The 24,809-nt window shown below is 47.6% G+C and overlaps 2 protein-coding genes across 2 annotated transcripts; both read left to right on the top strand.

The window, feature by feature from the left end:
* Nucleotides 1–5,482: 5,482 nt before the first annotated feature.
* LOC109767115 (uncharacterized) lies at nucleotides 5,483–6,109 on the top strand. The gene has a single exon (XM_020325884.1). The coding sequence runs from the start codon at nucleotides 5,483–5,485 to the stop codon at nucleotides 6,107–6,109; it is 627 nt and encodes a 208-aa protein (XP_020181473.1).
* A 14,332-nt stretch (nucleotides 6,110–20,441) lies between these two features.
* LOC109767116 (uncharacterized) lies at nucleotides 20,442–21,026 on the top strand. The gene is made up of 2 exons (XM_020325885.1): nucleotides 20,442–20,639; nucleotides 20,793–21,026. Exons 1-2 carry the CDS (start codon nucleotides 20,442–20,444, stop codon nucleotides 21,024–21,026), a joined length of 432 nt encoding a protein of 143 aa, XP_020181474.1.
* The last annotated feature ends 3,783 nt before the right edge of the window (nucleotides 21,027–24,809 follow it).

The raw sequence follows: 24,809 nt of genomic DNA, 5'->3' as shown, positions 1-24,809 counted from the left end.
ACTGTGTGTGTCGGCATTACCGATCTAGGGATGACACTGAAGCACAGAGATTTGACCGTCTGAGGTCGGGTCGCTACAGTAGGGTGGGGCAGTGAGGCCTGCGCGGCAGCACAACCGGCCACTGGAGGTAGGAGCAGGCGGTCTCGCCGGCGCTGGTTTGGGCGGCTGGTGCAAGAAGAGCAGCGATTGAAGAAGTAGCAGGACCGTTCGATTAAAACCCAACGGTCACTGCTGGTAGAATTGATTGTTGACTAAGTTGACAAAGCCCTGCGTACGCATCAACTTAGTAGGCCCACAGGTCAGCCTCCGAACCGGTGCACCCCAGATGTTAGTGGGAGTAATCATTTTTTGCACGTAATAAGGAGGTAATTGCTTGCGTGCGGCCATGGACCATGGGGGTCCCTACTGTCAGTCTCTCCACGTACATGCCTATTCTGATGGCTGTCGTTTGTTGAATGTTGAGCACGCCGTGCCTAGAGCACCAACGTGGTGGAGGACAGTGATGCCTAGGAATGGAACGACCCAGAGCCGGCGAAGACACAATAGTGGATGCCCATGCTGAGGAGAGTATGAAGGTCGACTGGTTTGGCTACGGCATTGCCTTCACCGAAGAATAACAGGAGTGCGGGTGGGTAGAGGAAAGGCTAGGCCAGCAGAGGGAGTAGGGTGGACCGGTGAAGCCTGCGTGACATCACAGCCGACCACAAGAGCAGGGAGCTGGCAGTCCCACCGGCTAGTTTAGGCGGCTGGAGCAGGAAGATCAGAGATTGAAGAAGCACGTCGGCCGTTGGATGGACATCCAACAGTCACTGCTGTTAGAATCGTGTGTTGACAGACAAAGCCTTGTGTAAACAAGCCAGCCTCGAAATCTGTGGCGTGTGTTTGCCATTATTTTTATAATTTACAGCCCATTTGCTAATTCATATGGAATTTATTGCAGCCCATTTTCCATTTTTAGAATTACTGCCCATTTTCTGGTCAGTGCCAGGTTTAAAAAATTGAACTAAAAAATGTGCGAAATTTTAAAAATCCGCATATTTTTGGTGGGGAACAAAATATTCTTCATCAAAAATTAGTAGCCATACTAAAATTAATTTAAATATAATTAGTACTATGTCATGTTAAAATCCAATGAAATATAAAATATTAGTGAAGAACAAAAACAAAAAATGAAACTAATTGCCCATTTGGTATATATTTTTTGGAATTTGCAACCCCTTTGATATTACTTTTAAGATATACTGCCCATACTCTTTGGCCAAGCCGGAATGCATCCCTCCTCATCTTGAAAGATTTGCAGCTCAGTAAGTCGGAGAAGACAAATAGGCCTAGCTTGGGCATTCTTCAAAAAGAAATAGTGGGTTAGCTATTTTCCCAAATAAAAAACTACTGGGTTGGTCATGTTGTTAGACGGGCCACAGAGACCGCACAACCCAGTTTATAGCCTGCTCCTCCGAACAAATCCTCAAAAAAAGTTGTGCAATTTGTTGTTAATTGACTATACGTTGACCAGGATGTGGTCCCAGATATCAGTAGGGTGGATTAGAGTTAAAAAACGAGGGGTGCATCTGAGTAGTAAAAGAGGCGCTTGCTTGTGTTCGGGAGTGGACCTGGTGGGTCCGTACTGCCATACTCACAACTATAGTCCTGTCCCGATTCACTATGTTGACAGGGCCAGATGGCGGCGCCGCAGCGAGCACACCAAGGAGGAGGATAAAGTGGTGTCGCGAATGTGTTGGGCTGGGTTGGGCATTCTTATGGAAAAATAATAATGGACCGGAACTATTTACAACGTTGACTACGATTTGCATGGGTCCGCTGGTTGTAGGAAGAAAACAGTGAGAGAAAGAAGACCGATCGCTATCTTTGCCTAAGAATAATATCAACTGAATGGAATGACACTCTAATAGAAAATAATATCCTCCTGTTAAAAGTTGACTTTTCAAATCGTGAATTTAAAGAACTGGATCATGAGCATTTAGCTTTATTTATTTACTTATTTATGTTTAGGGGACCATGAGCATGTACCTGGGCCAGATTCATGTGAGAGCCTCCCTTCCAGTTAATTATGAGCTCCTCTATTGGGCCTTCATCAGTGGGCCGCATGTTATCGACAAGTCGAAAATGTGTTCCGTACCAAAAATAGTACTCCCTCCATTTCTTTTTAGTCTGCATATAAGATTTTATCATAGTCAAACTTTTTTAACTTTGACTAAGTTTATAAAAAAATATTAAGATTCACAATATGAAATCAATATTGTAGATGCATCATGAAATTAATTTTCATATCATATAGATTTACTATTGTAGATGTTGATATTTTTTCCTACAAAGTTAGTCAAATTTTGTAAAGTTTGACTTTGTCCAAACTAATATGCAGACTAAAAAGAAACGAATGGAGTATGCACTACGTACGGTACGGGGGACTAAAGGATCGGACCGTGCAACGACTTCCAAAACATTGTGTTTGTTGTTCTAACAACACATTTATTCAACCAACAGACAAAATATACTACTGATTGTACATTCAAAACAATAGCAGCAGCAACCAGGGCTGGGGGTGCAACAGAAGCAGTAAGCAAGCCAAAACAGTAAAGATGTAGCTCTCTCTTCCAAACCAAACATCAGCCATCATTACAAAAGGGCTACCAAAAAAGAACAAGTGTATGCATCAAACTAAATAAAGATCCTACTACACCAAGTGTACGCATCTAATTAACTGGCTCAGTTAGATGTTACTATTTATTAAGCTATGCAGATTGGCTGACGAATTGAACCAGATGGGTGCTTGACGGGGGAAACTCCAGCCAGCAGGTCTAAGTCTGATACTTGCGACCCTCTCTCCTACTTTGGGCTGCAGAGCGTGGCGACACATATCAGGGTATGGTGCATGGAGAGACGCATGGTACGCAGTGTACACACAGTTTTGCCTGATGAACGAAACCGCGCTGCCATCATGATCCTTGCCGTCGGTTATCTCCTGGTTAATCGGATAATTCAGTCCAAGAAATAGAGAGCATGTACCAAGGCTACTTACCAGCCTCCAGTCAAAAATTCCCGAAGGCCTAGAGAAGCTGGGATCCTGCTCAAAGACCTTGCAGTGATTGTGATTGTATTCTGTGAAACAACACGTCTGGTACGTGCGAATGATCATCAATCGTTCGCCATCGTCTGATCGAGCCAGGAACCACCTGCAACTGCCATGTCGCTTTTCTTTGAAAGGTTCTGGGATTAGGAAGGTTAGGGACACCAGGTGGCCTACAACATCATATCAAGTTGGAGTCAAATAAAAAAGGGCTCGTACTGTAGTCAATCTTAAGAACAACATCTTATGAGCACGAATATTTTTCAGTAAATGTTGACAGTAATATAAGCAAGCCATCATGATATCGTAGGAAAGTAACGTACTGTTGTAAGAGCTGTTTGTAGCAATGACTGGAGTAGGCCAGCAATACGTCCAGCCATAGAAGGAGTCCACAGCGTAAATGGAGCCCTTGTGTTCAATGGCATCAGAGAACCATGGAGGATGTATGATCCTGCGATGGACGTGCAGATTTATCCACTTACCGCAGTCACCTGTCAGATAGGCGAGACCGCGGTTGAAGAACGCAATTAGCCTAAAGTCTTTATAATGTGCAGATCTTGTGGGCACTTGGCAAATTACAACCTTGAGCAAATCAAACTTGGTATCATGTTGGCTACTATAAGATTCTGAGTATTCTGGGCTGCGTGCCAAAGCAGTGCAGTGTTAATCGAAGGAAGGGGGATCAATCGCTGTGTGTATACCTCCACGAGCATACAGTTGCCGCGACCATCGATGAGCACCATCCAAGACATGTTCATGCCGACCCAGTGCATACCGTTAATGTAGTCTAGGGTGACGGGGATCGGGTCGCAGTCAAGGGGGTTGAGGCTCGCCACCCTATGATCTTTATGCTGCATGACACGCCGTTTCTGAAGATCAGGCAGCATCAGCAAGCAAGGAGCTGGCTTAAAAAGCTCTGCCCTGAGGACTTTGAGTAAACGGCACACCCCCGACGAGCGGCATGGTACTGAGATTGTCCACACGCGAAACAATGAGCTTGATTACCTCTGTGGGGAGCGAATTCCAGCCACTCTTTCAGCGGACACTGCTCGGTTCTACCATTGTTAGTGCTTGGGCTTCGGAAGAGGGGGGGCGCCTTAGCGGGGATGGAAGATTGGATGATTATGTGCGGACGAAGATGGAGAAGCGAATATGTGCTGCGGGAAGTGGACAGGTGATGATGACAACAGCACGCCGCTTGACTTACGAGACACATCCCAGCAGCGTAGGTCATATCGATGCCAGACAACTTGCTTGAGTGATCACAGAACTAGTACTCCCTGCAGTACCTACTACTACGCCCTAGTTTGCATATAGTGGAGTAGGACTCTGATCTACTACTAGCACCGGAGGATAGTATATTCTAATCTAAAATAGTTATAAACTTCAATGACCGAGCGTGGGACGACTACGAACCGCCATCGGTGCTAACTCCAATCCCCAGCAAATGTTCGCTGGGAGACATGGCAGTTGCAAACGCCCGCGACACAGTTATAGTACGTGTGTAAGGGTGGCGGTTTTGTCAAATACTATGGCTTAAAAATAGGCCATCGTCGGATGGAAATCAGACGGTTACGTTGGATTCGCCAGGATTGAGCTCGTGGAGAACAAGTGCCAGATATCATTACTAAAAAAAGTTTAAAACACCCGAGGCTATAACTTGCACCGGCTGACCACTAATAATGATACTAACATAGTTGTAAAATGGTCAAAGACCGTGTCTACATGGTGTTTGGAATTATATGCAAACTAGCAAGATGCCCGTGCATTGCACGGAACATCAAGATGCATTTTTTACAAAACACCTGTTGTGATTGACCCATGCAGGAGTAATCCCATGTGTAAAAATTAATGATATCTCGAGAATTTTATCAGAAAAATGGTATCTTGAGAATTTTATTGAAAAATGATATCTTGAGAAAGATGACAGATAAGGTGAGGAGGAGTGGGGCGTTGTGGTGACTGGTGGTCGGACTGGGCGGAGGCATGGGTATGGACGGCGCCGGCAGCGACCACCATGCCAGATTGTTCCAGAGACTTCCTTTTTTAATTGCTCAGCAATGAGGTTGTGGGAGATAAGGATGAATGAGGCAAGGCCTTATCTGTAACTGTGGAGAGAGGTGCGGGTATCTTTTGTAAAATTGTCATAGTTTGCTTTCTATCCATCAGATATAGATTGGACGATCTATATTACAAGATGGCAGGCACACCATCATCACCAACTCATTTTTTGTAGGAGTAGAGACTAGGGAGTACTAGGGAGTACTAGTAAGGACACCATCTACTGCTTCGTGTGCTACTCTTGCGCTCCATTCGGCGGGCGCAACGTCCCCTACAGCCATTCCCTCCTGCGCTCCTTTTAGCGGGCGCAACGTCCCCTACAGCCACTCCTGTTTCATGGATGGCCTGGTCGATGCCTGCAAGGTGCCCTGCGTCTACAAGAGTTTCGGCTGCGAGAGGTACGTCGACCAACACTCGCTGGCGAAGCATAGTTCCAGATGCGTGCACGCGCCCTGCTACTGCTATGAGTGCACGCCGCCGTTTGAGGGCTCGCCGGCGAGCCTCGTGCATCACCTCACGACACCGTCCGTCACTCACTACTGGCCCGCGGCGGTGAACATCAAGTATGAGACATGCTACCTGTTCGCCGTGTCGGAGTCGCTGGAGGATCACCGTCGCTTGCTAGTCACGGAGGAGGACAGCAGCATCTTCCCCTTGGCCATGGGCACCAGCAAGGCCCACGCAGCCCGTCACCCTGTCTCTGTAGTGTGCGTTAGGGGCAACGCCGCTGACACTGACATGAGGCCGGTGTACAGGTGTGTGCTCACTGTTACTGCCCCTCCGAGGTACGAGGGCGCCCTCGCCGCCTCCATCACGCTGACTGAGACTGTGCCGAGCTGCTCCGTTCCCGGCAATGTGGACATGGAAGACGCCTGGTATGATTTTCACCCCAAGATGGTGCACGAGGACTCCAAGGAGGTTGACCTGGTCATATGCATTACCAAGTCAAATGTTCATCATTAGTCTTCGCTCAATGTAATCTGCTGTCTAAGCATGTGGAGACTTCTTATTTATATAGTATAGAACCTTCCATGCATGATCTTACTCTATTAGAGTATCGCGCTTGAATAAAAGTGTATCCATTTATGGTTTAGTCTAGAATCTTCCATGTATGCTTTTGCTCCATTAGAGTTCTCGCTTGCCATTTATGAGATTAATTGAGAATTTTTACTACAGTAATGGTGAAAGACTTATGATGAACCATTTCTTACGTCTTCTCTGCTCCCTTCCAAGTCATCATGATTTAATCCCTCCATCTAGGTGTATAAGAGCATGGTTAATACTTAATAGTATAGCCAACTGTTGACTATAAGAAAGTGTCATGTCATCTATACCCAACTTATAGCCAACATGTATAACAATTAGCTATAAGTATGTTCTACTTTATTAATACATGGCCCACTTTCCACTCTCACATAGTACCTAGGAGCACGTGCTGCAGCTGGCTCTTGCATGAGAGCCCGCTCACATTCTCTCTCCCATCCTCTCTCCTCCAACTAAGCATTAGAAATATTACTTTACTTCTTACAGCTTGCTGACTGTACCTACTCGCTCTAAGTCACCTTAAGAAAACCAAATAATCCCCAAACACTTAGGCGCGGTGCATTAACTCCCACCTCGTTTCTTGTTTCTTGACATATCAACCAATAAGAGATGTGGGGCGTGCATGTTTTCAATGACTCAAGACTACCAAACACGACATGCAGTGGTTAGTTCATTGCATGCAATGCTATTAATTAGCAAATAAACATTAATTTGTCTCGTTTTCCCCTCATTCTTGGTCACGGTGCACAACTTAAGATAACTTATTCACCTAGACAGAGGGAGTACATTCATGGTGGTCTAGAAAAAAATAAACAAAATCGATACTCAAAAACTAATTCTTAAAGATTATTTCTTGCAAAGTACAATAAGTGTTATTTCCTCACAAGTTTCGGATGCAGGTTGAACAGTTGAACGCTTTTGTTTGCAAAAGATACTTTTTTATCTATTTCACCCGGATGTTTGTGAGCTCTAGAGAAGAAATAATATCCGAAGAAACCTATCGATACTCATTACACATGAGATGACCCCCGCATACTTTGTCAAAATAAACAACTCCCCGATCAATGTATTTCACTGTTCCGTGCAAGGCACAGGCACCTTACTATATATAGTACGACCATAAATTTAACTAACATTATATATAGTACGATAAATGCTCATGCATGTCACCAAAAATTATATCATTGAAAACAATGTTCAAATACGAATCCAACGATATAGTTTTTGTTGACATGCACTAACATTTTGTCAGTTAAATCTTCAGTCAAATTCAATGGGGGGCTAATAAATCATGACCGACGTAGTACTAGTGTAGAGGGCAGCGTTGCACAGGAGTCTCACCCCGCTCGTGGCGCGACAGTAAAGCCGTCATATCACAAAACCCCACCACTCCCAATAATAAGTGACCTGGTAAAATAAACGGACAAGCAACCATCACATCCCTCTGTCTTTTTTTGTATTTCATCTCTGTATTTAATTTGTCCGGTTCATCTTGCACACTCGATCCCTAGCTACTACTCCTAGTATCCCAAGCTACTACTCCTAGTATCCCTAGCTACTACTCCTATGGCCAGTTCTTTTGGTGGCTTAAAAAATAAGCCGTCTCCTCCCCAGCTTTTCCCATAAGACTAGTCATAGTGGAGAGTAACATAAGGTGCCTCACTCATTCATTTGGGCTTCTAAACTACTACCTCTGTCCTGGTTTATTAGACATCATTGTAATTTGTGCTAAATTTTGACCAAAGATTTAACTGATAAATTGTTAGTGCATGTCAACAAAAGTTATATAATTTTTTGTGACATGCATAAACATCTCATTAGTTAAATTTATGGTCAAAATTTGACACAGATTACAATGGGGACCAATAAACCAAGACGGAGCTAGTAGTTATGGGATTACTAATCTAGAAGCCTAAAAGAACTAGCCCCTGGTACTCCTAGTAGTTGTACTCAAGTTGGAATTGCAATTGCACGACAGAACTTGTTAGGCAAAAAATTCGATACAGGGCGTAGGAAGCGGTTTGGGAATTTGCATGCCTTCCCAACCAGTGAGATACTCCGTACAAAGTACGATAGAGAAATAACCACACAGAAGGAAGCTAAAAGTAAACAATCAAACGAGCATTTTTGCATTTTTTTTGCATTGAATCATTTCACAAGCTTGACTAGTGTTGTTTTTCTACTTTTACAAAAACCGCATTGTAATGTTAAAACGTGCATTTGCACGTACATAAGTAATAGTAGTAGCACAGTCTGCAAGCATATATAGAGAGAGACATGTAGTGCGATATATAGTTAAGTTTGTGCTATATGCACGGACTTACAAAATGCGTAAAGATACACAAGGTTTCCAAACTTTTCCTTTTACATACTTAATTAAGGACGCTAATAATTCCCGAATGTTCGGGATTTGTCATTTGCGTCCCAAAACTAATGAGATCGCCTTACGAAATCAAATTATTCCTAATAAAAGACACGCCACTCGCAGGAGCGCTTGCGGCGCGCCACAAGTGCCCTGGTGCGCGGCTGTTTCCCAGTGCGCCGATAAAACGCCTCTTCCAAAGCCTTGCAACTCGCGAGGTGCTGATTGGCGCCTTGCCAGCTGGCGAGCGCGATCTCACCAGTGTGGTGAACTGGCACCAACAGGTACTCCTCCTTGCTAGAAGCGTGCATCCGGTTCACGTACCGCAAAGCGTAGATGAGGTGCTCGGGCACAACTGTACTCAGGGCTTTGGCACGGGCGTCCTCCACCACCCTCACGGCCCTCACACGAGCCTTCTGCCAAAGAGCCAATTGTCTGACTCTCTCGAACACGACATAGGCATGCCAGGCAGCATGCCTTGTGGCGCGCTTCTCTTTCTCGACCTTCTTCTTTGCCTCTATTTTGGCGCGCTCTGCCGGAGGCAAAGCCTCCCACAAGGCGACCTCCATTTCTTTCCAAAGCTCCTCAAGGCTGGGGGCTCGGCGGGCGGCGCGACGTTCTCCTCGTAGCGGGGAGCCGACGCGTCCTCCGACGCGTGTGCTGGCAAGACTTGGAACGCCGACACGTCCACCTCGACGCGTCGCGGCTATGAGCGGAACGCCGACGCGTCCTCCTCGACTAGTGGCGGCGAGGAATGGAACAGCGACGTGTGACGGTCCGCGCGGTGCAGCGAGGGGCACCTAGGGCTTGGGAGGGGCGATGCCATGGTGGTCGACGTGAGAGGGAAGGGGAGGAGATAGCGATGAACGTGAGCGTTCTTCCGAATGTCGTCAGAGGCGTGGTATTTATAGAGAGCAATGGCACACCTACGTAAGATATGTTGCATGATTAACATAACAGCTACATGGGCATATTTGTTGGAGTAAATTACGGGGGAGGGAAGGGGTGGAAATATTGCTGGTCACAATGGATTGGACGAGCGCGGGGGAGGAGAGTCATGCGTGCAGATTTTTTCCACATGGGGTGGAGTGGTGGGACTGCCGGAGGGAGAAGGAGAGTTAGGCAGGCAGATTGTTTTCACACCTGGAGAGGAAAAGATTTGGAGACGAACGGGCTTCCTGCAGGTATGGGAAACGGTGCATAACAACTCATCTTGCATGCCGGGCTAGGTATAGTCTCAAGTCATTAAAAACATACACGCACCACACATGTTCATATTTCAAGGTGCACTAATTGCATTCGATGATTAAGGCTGGCCATAGTGGTGGTATCTTACCTGGTATCAAGCACACGGGAATAGCAAACATGCTGATGTGGCAAAGAATTAAAGAAGAGAGGGGGTTAGAGTAACATAGGTAGATACAGTATCATGTTAAATACTATGCTACTTTGTGTCATGCATGGCACTATAAAGGTAGTCCCCTATCATACACTAGTATCATGCACATGATACTAGTATATGATACTTTCCACTATGAGTAGCCTAAAGGGAATATTAACTAATCTCTACTCTCTACTCCTATAAAAAGCAGAGTTGGTGATGATGGTGTGCCTGCCATCCTGCAATATAGGCCGCCTGATCTATATCTAACGGATAGGAAGGAAACTATGACAATTTACCCGCACTCCTCTCCACATTTGCAGACAAGCCTTCCCTCATTCATCCTTTTCTCCCACAAGATAATCTACTCATACAAATGCATCTTGATGTTGCGTGCAACACATGGGCATCTTGCTAGTGCATGTAAAAATCTTTGTCATTTACTAGTGTTCATGCATGCATGCAATGCGATAATGCATTGGTAAACACATTTTTTTGTGAAGAACGAGAGCATTAATTGAGTACTTTTGCAGACTACAAAAACTATTCCACCGCGTCTATCTTGGTAAGAGTAGGTGAAATTTTTGAATCGAGCCCTTTAAACTAGAAGGGAGGTAGTAGTACTCTAATAGCTAACCTTCTTGTGGTGACTAGATATGACATGGCACGCACCTGCACGGAGGAACTAGTTTGCTTTGTGCATATAAGTTTTGTCTGAAGTCAATGTACCTCTACTTTGACCAAACTTATAGAAAAATGTATCAACATTCACAATGTCAAATCAATATTTTTATACTCATTATGAAATGTAGTTTCATAAAATATATATTTGGTATTGTAGATATTGATATTTTTAGTATAAATTTCGTCAAAAACTTTACAAACTTTGACTTGACACAAATCTTACGCGGAGTAAAAAGGACCAGAGGGAGTATCGTGCATGCAGAGTAGGCAAAACAAAATTGCTCATTTATAGACGTCCGAAGTCTCAAAGGGCGCGACCGCGTGAGGGAGGCGAAGGTCGTGGGAGGTGCGACGATTGACGGAATTAAGTTAAGTTACATGCATGCGCCGGCATGGCATGCGAACACGCAGAAGCTATACCGTCAGGCCTACGATATGGGTGTAGTAGACATGACATCTAGTGGGTCCCGCATAGTACTTGAGAACTCTTTGGGGCCATGCAGCAGTTTATCCACTGGGCAAGCCAACCACCCCACGTCGTTCGCACGCCCTACTCGTCCCTGTCTTCTACCTTACAACAGTTCGGTCCCAGTCGTCCCGTCCTTTCACATTGCACCAGTTCAACTTCTCCTAACCCGCCTCCAAAATCCATGGCCTCCCAAATCTCCATGATCGCTGCTTAGTACCAGGTTAGAACCATCACCAGCAATGAGTTCATCGTCATCTACACCCGTAGATCTGCGATGGTGGAAGCATGACTTGCTCACTTCCTACGCATGTTCAGAAGTTCAAAGGATGAGTGGGTCGCTGGGCTAGATGTTGAGTACACCACAGTCCTAGAAAGCGAGAAGCTTCTAAAGGAGGCAGATAAGAAGAAGCCTGTCGTGATCCAGGTTTGTGTACATAACGTGTGCTTGGTCTACCACATATGCCATGCCGACGTTAGGTGCCAGGAATTTGAGTTCTTCCTCAAGGACAAAAGAGTGAAATTCGTTACTGTAGATTTTACGAACGACAGGAGAGTCCTCGGTCGGATAGGCCTCGTTTTAGGCCAGCCCTTCGATCTCCAGAAGGCAAGCCTGGTGTCCTCCTCTCAGCCTTCAATGTTGACCCTGGCAGCAGCCATGATCGATCCTTCATACGCTCAACTGCAGAAACCTCACCCGGAGTTTCATCGTGTATGCGAGTCGAAGACAATAGATGAAGACCACATCCTGTACGCAACAAAGGATGCCTACTTTTCTTTAAATATCTACAACGGTTGGATGAAGAAGCAGAGCCCAGTGTCCGGTTCAAGCAAAGAAGTGTCAACAAAGAGGAAGAGGAAGAGGGACGAGGATGAAGTTGAGGACGTGGAATCGAATTCGGAGTAAGGTGGCAGTGCCGTCGCTCATGCTGGTTCTACTGCAGTGTCAAGCGGACTAGTTGCTTAGTTTTATTTCAGGGGTGTGTTGTGCTGAGCCCCCAGCAGAACTATGCTTATGTTCTTTCTCGTTATTTGAACTCTTTAGTACGTATAGTAGTACTAGTATGTCTTACTACTATTCTTCTTGTAGTTGGTACTACTGCTCGTATCTTCCCATTCCTCCAATACTTAATATGTACTAGTAGTATAATTTGGGTCAGTCGATTTGTGAAAGAAGTTCCACGGAGCGAAGGAAGAAGACGGCAGAGAAGCTACCCCAGTATCTATATTAGGGTGGCAGGATGCCCATGATCTATCTTATGAGTGTTGGGTGTGGAATGTAGTTAACCGGAAAAAATGGATCGTGCCCGGGGTTAAATAGATGGCGGGGGTCAGGGGAGCATGGCGGTGGCAGGCGGTTCAGGGGAGCGTAGGGCAGCAGCGTGTAACGCCCACGATGCGGCTATATCTCCCATGTGTCGAGGCACGACTTAGAGGCATAACCGCATTGTGGTTTTGTCGCAAGAAGGGTCATCTTCACACAATCCCATGTAATGAACAAGAATGGGATAAAGAGTTGGCTTACAATCGCCACTTCACACAATACATAAATAAATCATACATCATTCAGAGATACACACATAGGTCCGACTACGGAACCAAAATAAAAGAAGACAACCCAACTGCTAGATCCCTGATCGTCCCAACTGGGCTCCACTACTGATCAATAAGAAAAGAAACAACACAACGGACAAGATCTTCATCGAGCTCCCACTTGAGCTCAGTTGCGTCATCTGCACTGGTCTCATCGGCACCTGCAACTGTTTGGAAGTATCTGTGAGTCACGAGGACTCAGCAATCTCACACCCGCGAGATCAAGACTATTTAAGCTTAAAGGAAAGGATGGGGTAATGAGGTGGAGCTGCAGCAAGCACTAAGCATATATGGTGGCTAACATACGCAAAGGAGAGCGAGAAGAGAAGCAACGGAATGGTCGTGAACTAGCAATGATCAAGAAGTGATCCTGAACTCCTACTTACGTCAAACATAACCCAGAAACCGTGTTCACTTCCCGGACTCCGCCGAGAAGAGACCATCACGGCTACACACGCGGTTGATGTATTTTAATTAAGGTCAAGTGTCAAGTTCTCTACAACCGGACATTAACAAATTCCCATCTGCCACATAACCGCGGGCACGACTTTCGAAAGATAATACCCTGCAGGGTGTCCCAACTTAGCCCATTATAAGCACTCACGGTCAACGAAGGATATTCCTTCTCCCAGGAAGACCCCATCAGTCTCGGAATCCCGGTTACAAGAAATTTCGACAATGGTAAAACAAGACCAGCAAAGCCGCCCGATGTGCCGACAAATCCCGATAGGAGCTGCACATATCTCGTTCTCAGGGCAACACCGGATGAGACATCCTACGAGTAAAACCAGACCTCAAGTTTCCCCGAGGTTGCCCCGCAGTCTACTCGTTTCGGACCAACACTCGAAGGAGCACTGGCCCGGGGGGGGGGGGTTAAAATAAACATGACCCTTGAGTCTGCAGAACCCAAGGGAAAAGGGGATAGGTGGTAGCAAATGGTAAAACCAAGGTTGGGCCTTGCTGGAGGAGTTTTATTCAAAGCGAACTGTCAAGGGGGTCCCATAAATCACCCAACCACGTAAGGAACGCAAAATCAAGGAACATAACACTGGTATGACGGAAACTAGGGGCGGCAAGAGTGGAACAAAACACCAGGCATAAGGCCGAGCCTTCCACCCTTTACCAAGTATATAGATGCATTAATTAAATAAGAGATATTGTGATATCCCAACATAAACATAATCCAACATGGAGCAATCTTCATCTTCACCTGCAACTAGCAACGCTATAAGAGGGGCTGAGCAAAAGCGGTAACATAGCCAAACAACGGTTTGCTAGGAAGGGTGAAAAGGTTAGGGGCTGACATGGCAGTATGGGAGGCATGAAATAGCAAGTGGTAGGTAGCGCGGCATAGCAATAGAGCGAACAACTAGCAAAGCAAAGGTAGAAGTGATTTCGAGGGGTGGTCATCTTGCCTGAGATCCCGCAAGGAAGAAGAACGAGTCCATGAAGAAGACAAACGGACGTAGTCGAACAAATCCTCACAACTCCGGAACGAAACCGAAGCTAACGGGAGAAGCAAACCGGAAAGAAACAAACACCATAGTAAACAAACCACCACATACACATGGCATGATGCACAAGCAAGTATGATGCATGTCCGGTTTAAATATGCATGGCATGGCAAAGTGCAACAAACAATACTACAAGTTAAGTGGAGCTCAATATGCAACGAGTTGCATATTGAGCAAACACCACATTTAATTATTTAGTTCTCTCTCGTTATGTACTCGACCATATTAAAAGTTGATTACCATGGCAAGAGGTGAAGCATAATAACTATCTATTTAGGCAAGTTTAAATGAGGCCGGAACAACAAACAATAATTCTGGAAAATCCTCATGTCATTTAGCAATTTAATACAAATGCAATTTTAGACATTTTAAATGTTGTTATCATGATGCGAATGACAGATGTAAGTTATATGCAATTTTATGAAAATGCTGACATGAAGATGATTAGGAGCATTTGTCGCCGTGGTGGAAGAAAGGGGTGCCAACGAATCCGAAAATGATGCCACGGCAACATATCGGTTCCGGTAGCTCACGGAGATACCGGTGCAAAAGAAATGGGCGTGAGCGTGTCGCGCAAGGATGGTGGGGTGCTCTCGGATTCCGGGCTCCCACGGGTTAGTGGTATGGAAACGAGGAACGTGCAAAGACCTCTCTCGGAAACGGTGCAAACACGAGCATCTCATACAACACACATGCATTCGGTCCACGGACGTCGTCTCGGGGTTATACCTTCGAAGCGTGCATTTGGGGCGGAACGCGTTCGAAGTGGAAGTAGTTGTTCACGGGGGCGGTATTAGAAGTAGCGGTACACGCGGAGGTAGTCGAACTTGACGGTTCCGTTACACGGGTCTTCGGCGACGGTAGTGGAAGTAGTGGCACACGGCGACGGTAGTGGTACACGGTCGTCGTGGTACTCGGCGAGTCCGCGTAGTCGTAGACGTTCCAAGGTACTTGACGCATCAGCAGGTGTAGTCGTACATGTTCGGAGAGGAGGTTGGCGCATCCAAAACGAAGCAACACAAAACATCACAAGGCCTCGGGATGCCAGCAGCAAGGAGGCGACGGTGGTCTAGCAGCAGCAGCAAGGGCGTCGGGGAGGTGATGGCCGGGACGGAGGGAAGCGTGCGGCGGAGGTTCACCGACGAGAGGGTGCTGGTCGTGGTCGCCGGTGATGGAGGCGGAGCAGAGGACAGGCGAAGCAGGAGGTTGGGCGCGCGGCGCTCGCCCGCAGAAGCGACGGGGCCGCCGGAGTTAGTCGCACCGCAGCTCAGGGCGGAGCAACACCTGCAGAAGGGAGCAGGGCGCGGCGAGGGCAGGGCCAAGACGCGGTGGTGGAGGAAGGAGCTGCAGAGGAGTGGCTGGAGATGGAAGGGGCGCGACGGCGGCGAGGAGGCCGACGGGGCTCCGGCCTGGTGCTGCAGGACGTCAGGCGCGAGGGAGAGATCGAGTGAGGAAGATGGCGGCGTGAGGGAGCAGCAAGGCAGCGCCCTGGAGGGTGCGAGCAGAAGGGGAGGCTCGCGAGCGGCGGAGCTTGGGCACGGGACGGCGGCCGTTGCCAGAGGTGGGGAGACCGGCTCGTGGAGGATGGAGGCGAGGGGATCGAGCGGGCTCTGCCTGATGCGTGCGTGTGTGTGCGGCGGCAGGAGGAGAACGAAGAGGAGAGAGGGGATCGGGCCAGAGCGTGGTGAGGGCTAGGGTTAGGAAGCTGGTGAGGGCGGCTGGGCCTTAGAGGCCGGCCCAGTGGAGAGGGAAAAAATGACCAGAGGCCTGGCCTAGTGGGATGCGGCTGCTGGGCTTCTCTTCTCCCTCTCTCTTATTTCTCTTTTAGCAGAAAAGTAATAGAGAGAAGAAAAAGAAAGATAGGGTTAGGGAAAGAATTTGCACATGCGGGTAATTTTCCCGGACTCACAAAAATATGCTCGTTCCAGGAAAAATAGAGGTGGCCTGATTGGAAGATTTAAATTCAAACTCATTTGAATTTAATTCAAATGGTTTGAAAGAGTTCAAGGCATTGAGGAGTCCGAAAATGTTGGGAAATTAGGAAGAGCCTCGATAAATGGGAAAAGAAATATAGGCAAGGTTAGAGAGATCGACGCAAAGCAGAAAAGGCATAGGATTAATTTTGCACGTGTGTTAAGGTGGACTCCAATTAATGGAATATTTATAATAGCTCCATAAGGATTAGGAGGATATGTTATAAAGAGAAAATCACCATGTGCATTTCCCTCGATTTAAATGGATCGAAGATCCATGCAATTTATTTAGTTAGGTTTTTATGCAAAGATTTAATGACATGATGGCATGATGACATGAAGCAACGCAAAAAATAAAAGAGCAAGCACCAAAAGGAACACACGGCGATCACGAAATAAGGAAGTCTTCTGAAGCGTCGGTCTCGGGGCGTTACACAGCGGCAGGCAGTTAGGCCTGTGGCAGGCCAGCGGCTCGATGCCTGAGAGAGAAGATGAACAGTGAACCAATTTCGAAGGTTGAAGAAGCCCTTCCGGCCGTCCATGTTGCATCCAACCGCTCCCAAGAGTCGACTGACCCGAATTGTTGCTTCAGATTGCAGGATCCATGTGGCATTCAAGGTCTCGAAGGAAGATTCCACATCTGCACCCGGTTTGCGTGCTCGGCGCGGGAGCCACGAGCTTCCGCCGCGACAGCCACCATGTGCGCCTCCTCCGCGTGGGTGGAGACGACAATGACACGCTTGCCCCTCCTCGTCGACGTGCTGGAGCACGCACTCTTCCTCCTCTTCGTATGTTGTGGGCATAGATGCGGCTCCACCAGCTGCTCACGTGCTTGGTAGCGCGGAGGCATCGCGAGGAGGGACTTCAGACGACGTGAGCGGGCAAGCCTTCGGCTTCATGGCACAGGGATGGCGGTAACACGACTGTGATGGGCGAGAAATGGTCGGCTAGAGCAGGCGGGCACCGGCATGCGCAACGGCGGCGGTGGCATGTTGATGAGTGCGCGTATGGTAGTTTAGTTTTATATAGGGTTGGTCAAACTTAAAAGAACACCGTACAAGTACACGTAAACATTAGAATGAGGCAGCGCTTATACTACCATATTAGTTAGCACAACATCGATACAGAATCATGTGCAAGCATGTGCACCGTGGTCGCGCGGTCCATCGAACGGTGCGCCACCGTGTCGCGCTCGAAGGACATCCACCGAACCTTTTTGTGTGTGTGTGAAAACAATCCCCGATAATTACTCTACTTTTTTTTCCTGGAAAAGTTCTTCACGCTACAATATTTCCATATATTTGAATTTAGCTTCAGTTCGTGCTTATTTGGATTTGGACGTTTTAGGTGCGCCCTAGTACTTTTTAACACTGATTCTGTGTGTGTGACTGAGAGAGAACGCGTGTATGTGTCCATATGTGTGTTGTGGCGGAAGGGCAATGTGGAGACGGTGTGCGTGTGATAGAGACATAGAGAGGGTGTCAATGTGCAAATGATCATGCATGAGCGAGACATAGAGAGATGCCGATACGTTGTGTATACATGAGAGGACGGTCTTCTATTTGTACTTGTGTGTGTGCGAGAGAGAGAGAGAGAGAGAGGAGAATCCGTAACACAACAACCATCTCTCTTGATTCTCCGTCCCTCGCACGATCGCATGTAACACATGCATCAACGCACACATTTTGACACCCTCACCCGGCCCATGCCCACCTCAAGGCCCGCACATCGCTCTCTATCTCACATGCACAATCTCTTCATGAAAACCCTATTTAGCATCTAGCTTTCCGTCACATACACACACATTCTCTCCTTAGGTTTGATTTCTCTCAATATCTAACACACACACACACATTGCACACACACTCCCCCTCCCCCGAGCACACAATTCATCCCCATCCAAGGTTATATGGCAACCACTCTTGCTTTTGCTTCTCTGCACCCCAGCATGCACACCACCTCAATCTTCAAAGAGGGCATCGAGGAGATCGAAGATGGCGACCACACTGCACTAGAGAATGCGGGGCCATTTGGAAGCAGGATGATGTGACGACGGCTGATTGACTCCTCCCCCCTCTCTCTCCCGCACAAAATTATCAATCCCTCAACCCACGAGATCATTCCCCTCTCGTCCATGTTTTTCCAGCTCTCTCATCGAACCAGTTGTCTCTTCTCCTTCCACGTGTACAAAATCCGGATGCACACACATCTCACGTATATTACATGTCTCCATCTTTCTCACAGACCTAACTTCTTTCTCTCTCTCTCTCTCTCTCTCTCTCTCTCTCTCTCTCTCTCTTCTTAGGTTTGTCTCCTACTCTCTCGCCCACATACATACAATCTTTCCCGCCCTATCTTCCCCATCTTCGCAAGCTCTCTCTACACGTTTCATTCACACATTGGGATGTGTTCAAAATGTTGCTTTTATAATGGATCATGTAGAGTTATGGTTGGTTTTGTTGCATCCTACAAAGTAATAACTATGAAATGCATTTTGATTTTCATTTGACTGGGATTATGTGACTTTGAGCATATTGTGAAGTACTATAGACCTCGTATACATCTTGGAATTCAACAATGATTCTAACTATTGAATTGTATAAACCATTACATTCGAAGTCAGTAACCTAATATATTTATTTTATGATTACAACAAATGATTAATTCCACTACAAACTAAGAAAACAAATGTGTACTCCCTCTGTTTTTATTTAAGTCCTCGTATTAGCATTGGTCAAAGTCAAGTTTTGTAAACTCTCACAAAGTTTATAACAAAAAATATTAACATATACAATAAGAAATAAATACCATTAGATTCATTATTGAATGTGCTTTCACATCATACATATTTGTTATGGTAAATGTTTATATTTTTCTATAAACTTGGTCCAACTTTAGGAAGTTTGACTTCGGTCAAACCTAACATGCAGAGTTAATAAAAACGGAGGGAGTACTAGTAGTTACTAGTACTACTAACTACCAGTACTACTTGCTAGTTGCTTAGCCCAATCACCCAACACGCCAAACGGGGAGTTCAGTGTCACAAAATTTTGAGGTCAGCGGGAAAATCTCATGTGACCCTGATTCGAGCAGTGTGAAGTTACCATCATACGCTTCGGAACAGGCCTATGGATGATGGTTGGTAGGGGGCTGTTTTGGTAACTTCAGGTTCACCCTACCCAGCCAACCCCACCCTGCAACCTAGAGTAGTACACCTGAATACTCCCCATTTTCTATCCCCACTGCAAAATAGACTTCTCCATGGCACCGGAACCTTCGTGCTCGTCCCCTTCTACATCGACGCACTCGTCCACCGCAGCGCATCTGACTCATCGACGACGTCGTATGCCGCAGTGGAGCCGGTCCACCGTGTCATCGTCATACACGGAGCCTCTTCCCCTGCACCGTCTTCCACAGTCTCGGATCTGCTTCCCGAAAGTCGGCGCCAAGCGTAGAAGCACCACCATCATGGACAATGAACTGGACTCCCGTTGCTGATCATGATGCACAGAGGCCGCCGTGACCATCGTACTCCTCCTCAATTGGTAATGTGTATGCTGAATCTCTTAGCAGTACATATGCAGTTCCAATTTTGTTCATACCTACCCTTCAAATTTCCTGGTTGCTATTGTTCCCGTAAAATTAATTGGTTATAGCTTGCATTGTCCAACAGAATATCACCTTGTAATTGTGAGTCGCTCCTGTATTGCGCTGTGCTTTGGTAGATTCTTCACCTGCAACCAGTAGTGTGGCAAATGATGGAAAGTTTTTTAGAACCAGCAAGATGCCCATGCGTTGCACAGAACATCAAGATGCATTTGTATGAGTAGTTTATCTTGTGGGAGAAAAGGATGAACGAGGGAAGACCTTATTTGCAAATGTGGAGAGGGGTGTGGGTATCTTTTTGCAAAATTGGCATAGTTTCCTTCCTATCCATCAGATACAAATCGGACGGGCTATATTGCAGGATGGTAGGCACACCATCATCACCAACTCTGTTTTTTATAAGAGTAGGAGATATATATATAATATATATAAGATATAAGAAGTAATGATAAATATAAATATTATATATATAATATAAGAGTAGAGAAGAGAGTGGAGATAGCAGGGATGTCGGGAAAGGATCGCGCATGCGGGGGGAAAAGCGGCCGGGCGGGCGCTAGTTTTGGCGCGCGGCGTCCGGCACGCTTTATAAAATCCAACGCCCTCCCACTGCTGTGTGCCTCGCCACTGCTCTCTCCATGCTCTTTCTCACCTCGCCGCCACCGCGCCACCATGCCGCGGTGCCGCCGGGATACTTGGGGCTACCGCGGCGTCCGCGCGCGCCCCTCCGGCGGCTTCTCCGCCAAGATCCGGTTCCGCGAGATGCGCCTCAGCCTTGACACTTTTGACACCACCCACGAGGCCGCCCGCGCATACGATGCCGCGGTGTGGCACCTCCGCCGGCCTCGTAGGGAGATGAACTTCCCCAACGTGCCGACGCGGGAGCGGGTGCAGGAGCTCGCGCCTCCGTCGCGGCTTATCACCGACGAGTATCGTCGCGACAACCAGAGGCGGGAGCACCGTCTCGGCATCGCCGAGATGGACGAGGCAGACATGGTGTTGTGGTGCCAACGCTTCCTGCAGGACATCATCAACAAGCGTGAGTTCTACATGCAAAGGAGGGCGAAGAGGGAGAAGTGGAGGGTAGAACGAGCCACCTATCATGAGGACAGGCGTACGCGAAAGGCGGCCGCTCAATTCAACATCAAGCTAGGAGCAGCATCGCCCTGGGACTCTGACGATGATCGGTATCTTGACACCTACAATGGGACATCGGAGGAGGACATCACCGAGGCGGAGTCGGACGACGTGGAGTAGTTGAACTATCTATTTTTCTATCTATCTATGCTATATCTATGCTGAGAACTATATATGTATCAATCTATGCAAGTATCGACTCGGATTCGAATGTGTATCAAGTCAGAGTAGAAAGGAGAAACAAATAGCGCGTCTGCTGGAGCAGCACGCGCGCGCAATTTTTTTGCAACGGCCACTGGAGCCAGCACTCCGCGGCCTGCAAAAACTAGCTATTCCGGCACTGTAAACACTTTTTTAACGCGCCGCACGTTGCCCTCCTATTGGAGATGCTCTAACATGGTAGATGAGTGCTTTAATGTTGCCCACAAGATGCGTGAGTATTACTATATTTTTCTTGCCATGTTGAGATTTTAAAACCATGAGTGTGAACATGCAGAGGAGCAATGAAGACCAAACATGGGATATTGGGGACATCTTCAAGGAACATGGCAAGTTAAAGAGGAGCTGAACCGAACCTATAAACCGAGCTTTGGTAAGTAACACCCTTTCAATTACTTCCGTTTAGTCTCGTGTTCTTCGATGTGTATATGTTGTAGTTTCTGTTTCTCTTAGCCTCATATTCTTTGATGTGTACTAAGAAGAGTCTTAATCGTCCTAATGCTTTCGTTTTTAGCTTGATGTAGGAAGTGGGTGTTCTCACCTTGGAGTCTATTTTTATATTTCTCCTTTTGAATTCACTTCTCCGAGTCCTGTTTATCTGGCTTCTACTAAATGGATCTGGGTTGCTCTGAGTATTGATCTAAAAAAGTAGTAACTTCATGTCAGGATGCAGTTCCTGCGAGGAGGGAAGTATGGTCAACCTCGATATCATGTTTCCAGAATGATGCTGTATTACACACAAGGTGCCCGTTCCCTAATGATGTTGGATTAGACACAAGGTGCGAATTCCCAGATGATGTTGGATTACACACAAGCCAGGTGGAGTCATCAACTGTTCGTGTCCTCGTGGCTCTACTAAAGGCTGAAAGAAAGCGTGCAGCAGCCCTTGAGAATGTAGCTGAGTTCCCGAAGAAGCGAAAAGAGCAATCAGATGCTCTCTTCACCCAAGCCAAAGAAGAGATGGAAGAAGCCAGAAAGAAGCTAGCAGAGGCAGAGCAGGCTAGGCGTCTCCTGCTATCTAAAACTGTTGTCAATACAAATTTTCCTTCATAATAGCTAGGTTCAAATATTTATCCAGTCAGCATGCCTATTGTGATGTCCGTGCATCTACTGATGTGGCACAAAATAAAGAAATATAGGGTATGTAATAACAACAATTACTTTCCAAACAATAAGAGACGAAGCATTGGACATGGTATAGTTCACACGCAAGCCCAACATTCCAATTTCAACTTCCACATCAAACTCATGTTCACAGATATCTGCACATTCATAGATAATGTCCACAACCATGATTCACTTCAAAGCCAAAAAAATGTGAGGAGAGTTATAAATAAAGAAAAATCTCTAGTTCCTACTACAAGTGCAAGCACAACAAGTCAAGACCATACATATAGTTATATTTTGGACATGACTAAATGCGAATAACTTCTGGAGGCAGGTATAATATTTCTAATGCCACCCACGCCTGGGGTCCACGATGTTTCAAGCCAAACCGGGCAACACACCAGGTGTCTGCCGGCAACGCGGTGGTCATAGCATTCGTGGGTTCCGAGCGGCGGCGGCTCCCGTGGTCTACTATTCCTCGGTGTCAGCGGTGGCCGCAGACGTGTTGGCCACCTCCACCGCCTCCAGGTCGTTCACCTATGGTCCCGACCATCAAATTACCACGCGAGCTGACTATTCCTACAAAGGTGCGCTCCACCACGTACCTGGTACCCGCGCATGCACCAATCGTGCACCTAGGGTTTTAGGGTTTATTTGTTTACGGTGCCTTTACGTAACTCTCATGTGTGCAAGACAATGAGAGACCGACTGCGTGCGTGTGCCTGTTCTCTTCGTATATATACTCCACCGTTGGTCTGGTGTCCAAAAAATTATAAAGTAGTAATTGTCGGTGTTCTGGGAACCGGGGTACCCAGACTTGCCTGGCATATCCTCCTTGCACGTGTGAAGTACATAACGGCGGGCGGACGGGAGGAGCCAACAGGCAACACGTCCTTCCGCGAGCCGGCCGGCAGTTTAGAACACAATCTCGGTGTTGGCGGTGGCCACAGACGTGTTGGCCACCGCCACCGCTTCCAGGTCATTCACCTGTGGTCCCGACCGTCAACTCCTATGGATCAAATTACCATGCGAGCTGACTATTCCTACAAAGGTGCGCTCCAGCACGTACCTGGTACCCGCGCATGTAGCAATCGCGCACCTAGGGTTTTAGGGTTTATTTGTTTATGGTGCCTTTACATAACGATCATGTGTGCGAGACAACGAGAGACCAACTGCGTGCGTGCGTCTATTGTCTTTGATTATGTACTCCACCGTTTGTCTGGTGTCCAAAAATTATACAGTAGTAATTGTCGGTGTTCTGGGAACCGGGGTACCCAGACTTGCCTGCCTGCAGCCCACGGCACGGCTCCATCAGTAGCCTGGTACGACCCATCTTCAGCATCAACAACACAAGACCCTCGCATGGGACCAAGCCTCGCGAGGCGGACGACGCCAAGACCTCTAGAGGGAACGACCTCCGTAGGCCGGCTCCTAAGGAGCGGAGCTTCCTATGCAGGCGCTCACCTCGTGAGGTTAAGGTGACGCAAGCCATGACGACCAAGTCCAGGCGGGCGCTAGCGGGCATAGTACAACATGTTTCCTCTTTGGTGCTAAAGAGGCAAGCACATGCGCGGAGTCCCGAGGAATCAGCCAAAGGTTTCCATTTCCGTGCTAAAAGACCAAGACCGCCAGGTCGGCAGGACGGAGGTCATCGCCGAGCCCACCACGGCGTCACGGCAAGAAGCTTTGCATGTGAAGACCACTTTTTGTCAGGATAAGATGTACTATTTGTCTCCCTTCAAACTTGGCCGTTGTGGGATCCCTTCCCGCCTTCATTTTGGGGGAAGAGGACCAAGGCCACTATAAATATAGCTTAGCCACGACCATAGAAGGGGATGGATCATTCAGACCATCCGAACCCGCACCAGCTCACACCAACACAAGAACAGGCCTCCTGAGGTTGTTCTTCCTCTCTACAAGTTCATCCTCAGCCCACCTCGAGGCTAATCCACCACAAAGCAGGAGTAGGGTATTACACCACAAGGTGGCCCAAACGTCGGTAAACTGTCGTGTCCCTTACCTTTTCAGTTCATCGAGCTAGGCTATGAGATCGACGAGTTGGCAGACTGGGGAGATTGAGTTCTTCACACGCGCCCAGAGTTCGAATCTTTCTTGGGTCTGCGGAGCCCCGAATCCGACATTTGGCGCGGCAGGTAGGGGTGCGTCAAAGATTCACCTCCTCGTCTGTTGTGCCTCGCCCTAGCTGTTCTGTTCCCATGGCGGGCGTCGCTCCACTGGCCTGGCCGCCGGGCGCGTTCGGGAGCGCTGCGGGCCACCGGGCTTTCTCCCCCACCTTGCAGCAGGTGCGATGGCCGCCGAAGTTCAGGTCGGAGCTGCCGCCTTGATACGACGGTGTGGCGGATCCGGCGGGGTTCCTCCAGGCGTATCGGAGGCTGTCTAGGCGGCCACCGGCGACGACAAGGCCATGGCGAATTGGCTCCCTATAGCCCTTATGGGTGAGCCGCGAGCTTGGCTCCTCGGCTTGCCGGAATCCTCAGTGGCCTCCTGGGAAGAGCCCCGCAGCCTCTTCATCGCGCGCTTCACGGCGCCGGCGCCCCACGCCGCCGCGGCCATCCT

The sequence above is a fragment of the Aegilops tauschii genome, chromosome 2 (genome assembly GCF_002575655.3).
Source record: "Aegilops tauschii subsp. strangulata cultivar AL8/78 chromosome 2, Aet v6.0, whole genome shotgun sequence".
Lineage (NCBI taxonomy): Eukaryota > Viridiplantae > Streptophyta > Magnoliopsida > Poales > Poaceae > Aegilops > Aegilops tauschii.
This window is presented reverse-complemented; position numbering and strand designations above follow the sequence as displayed.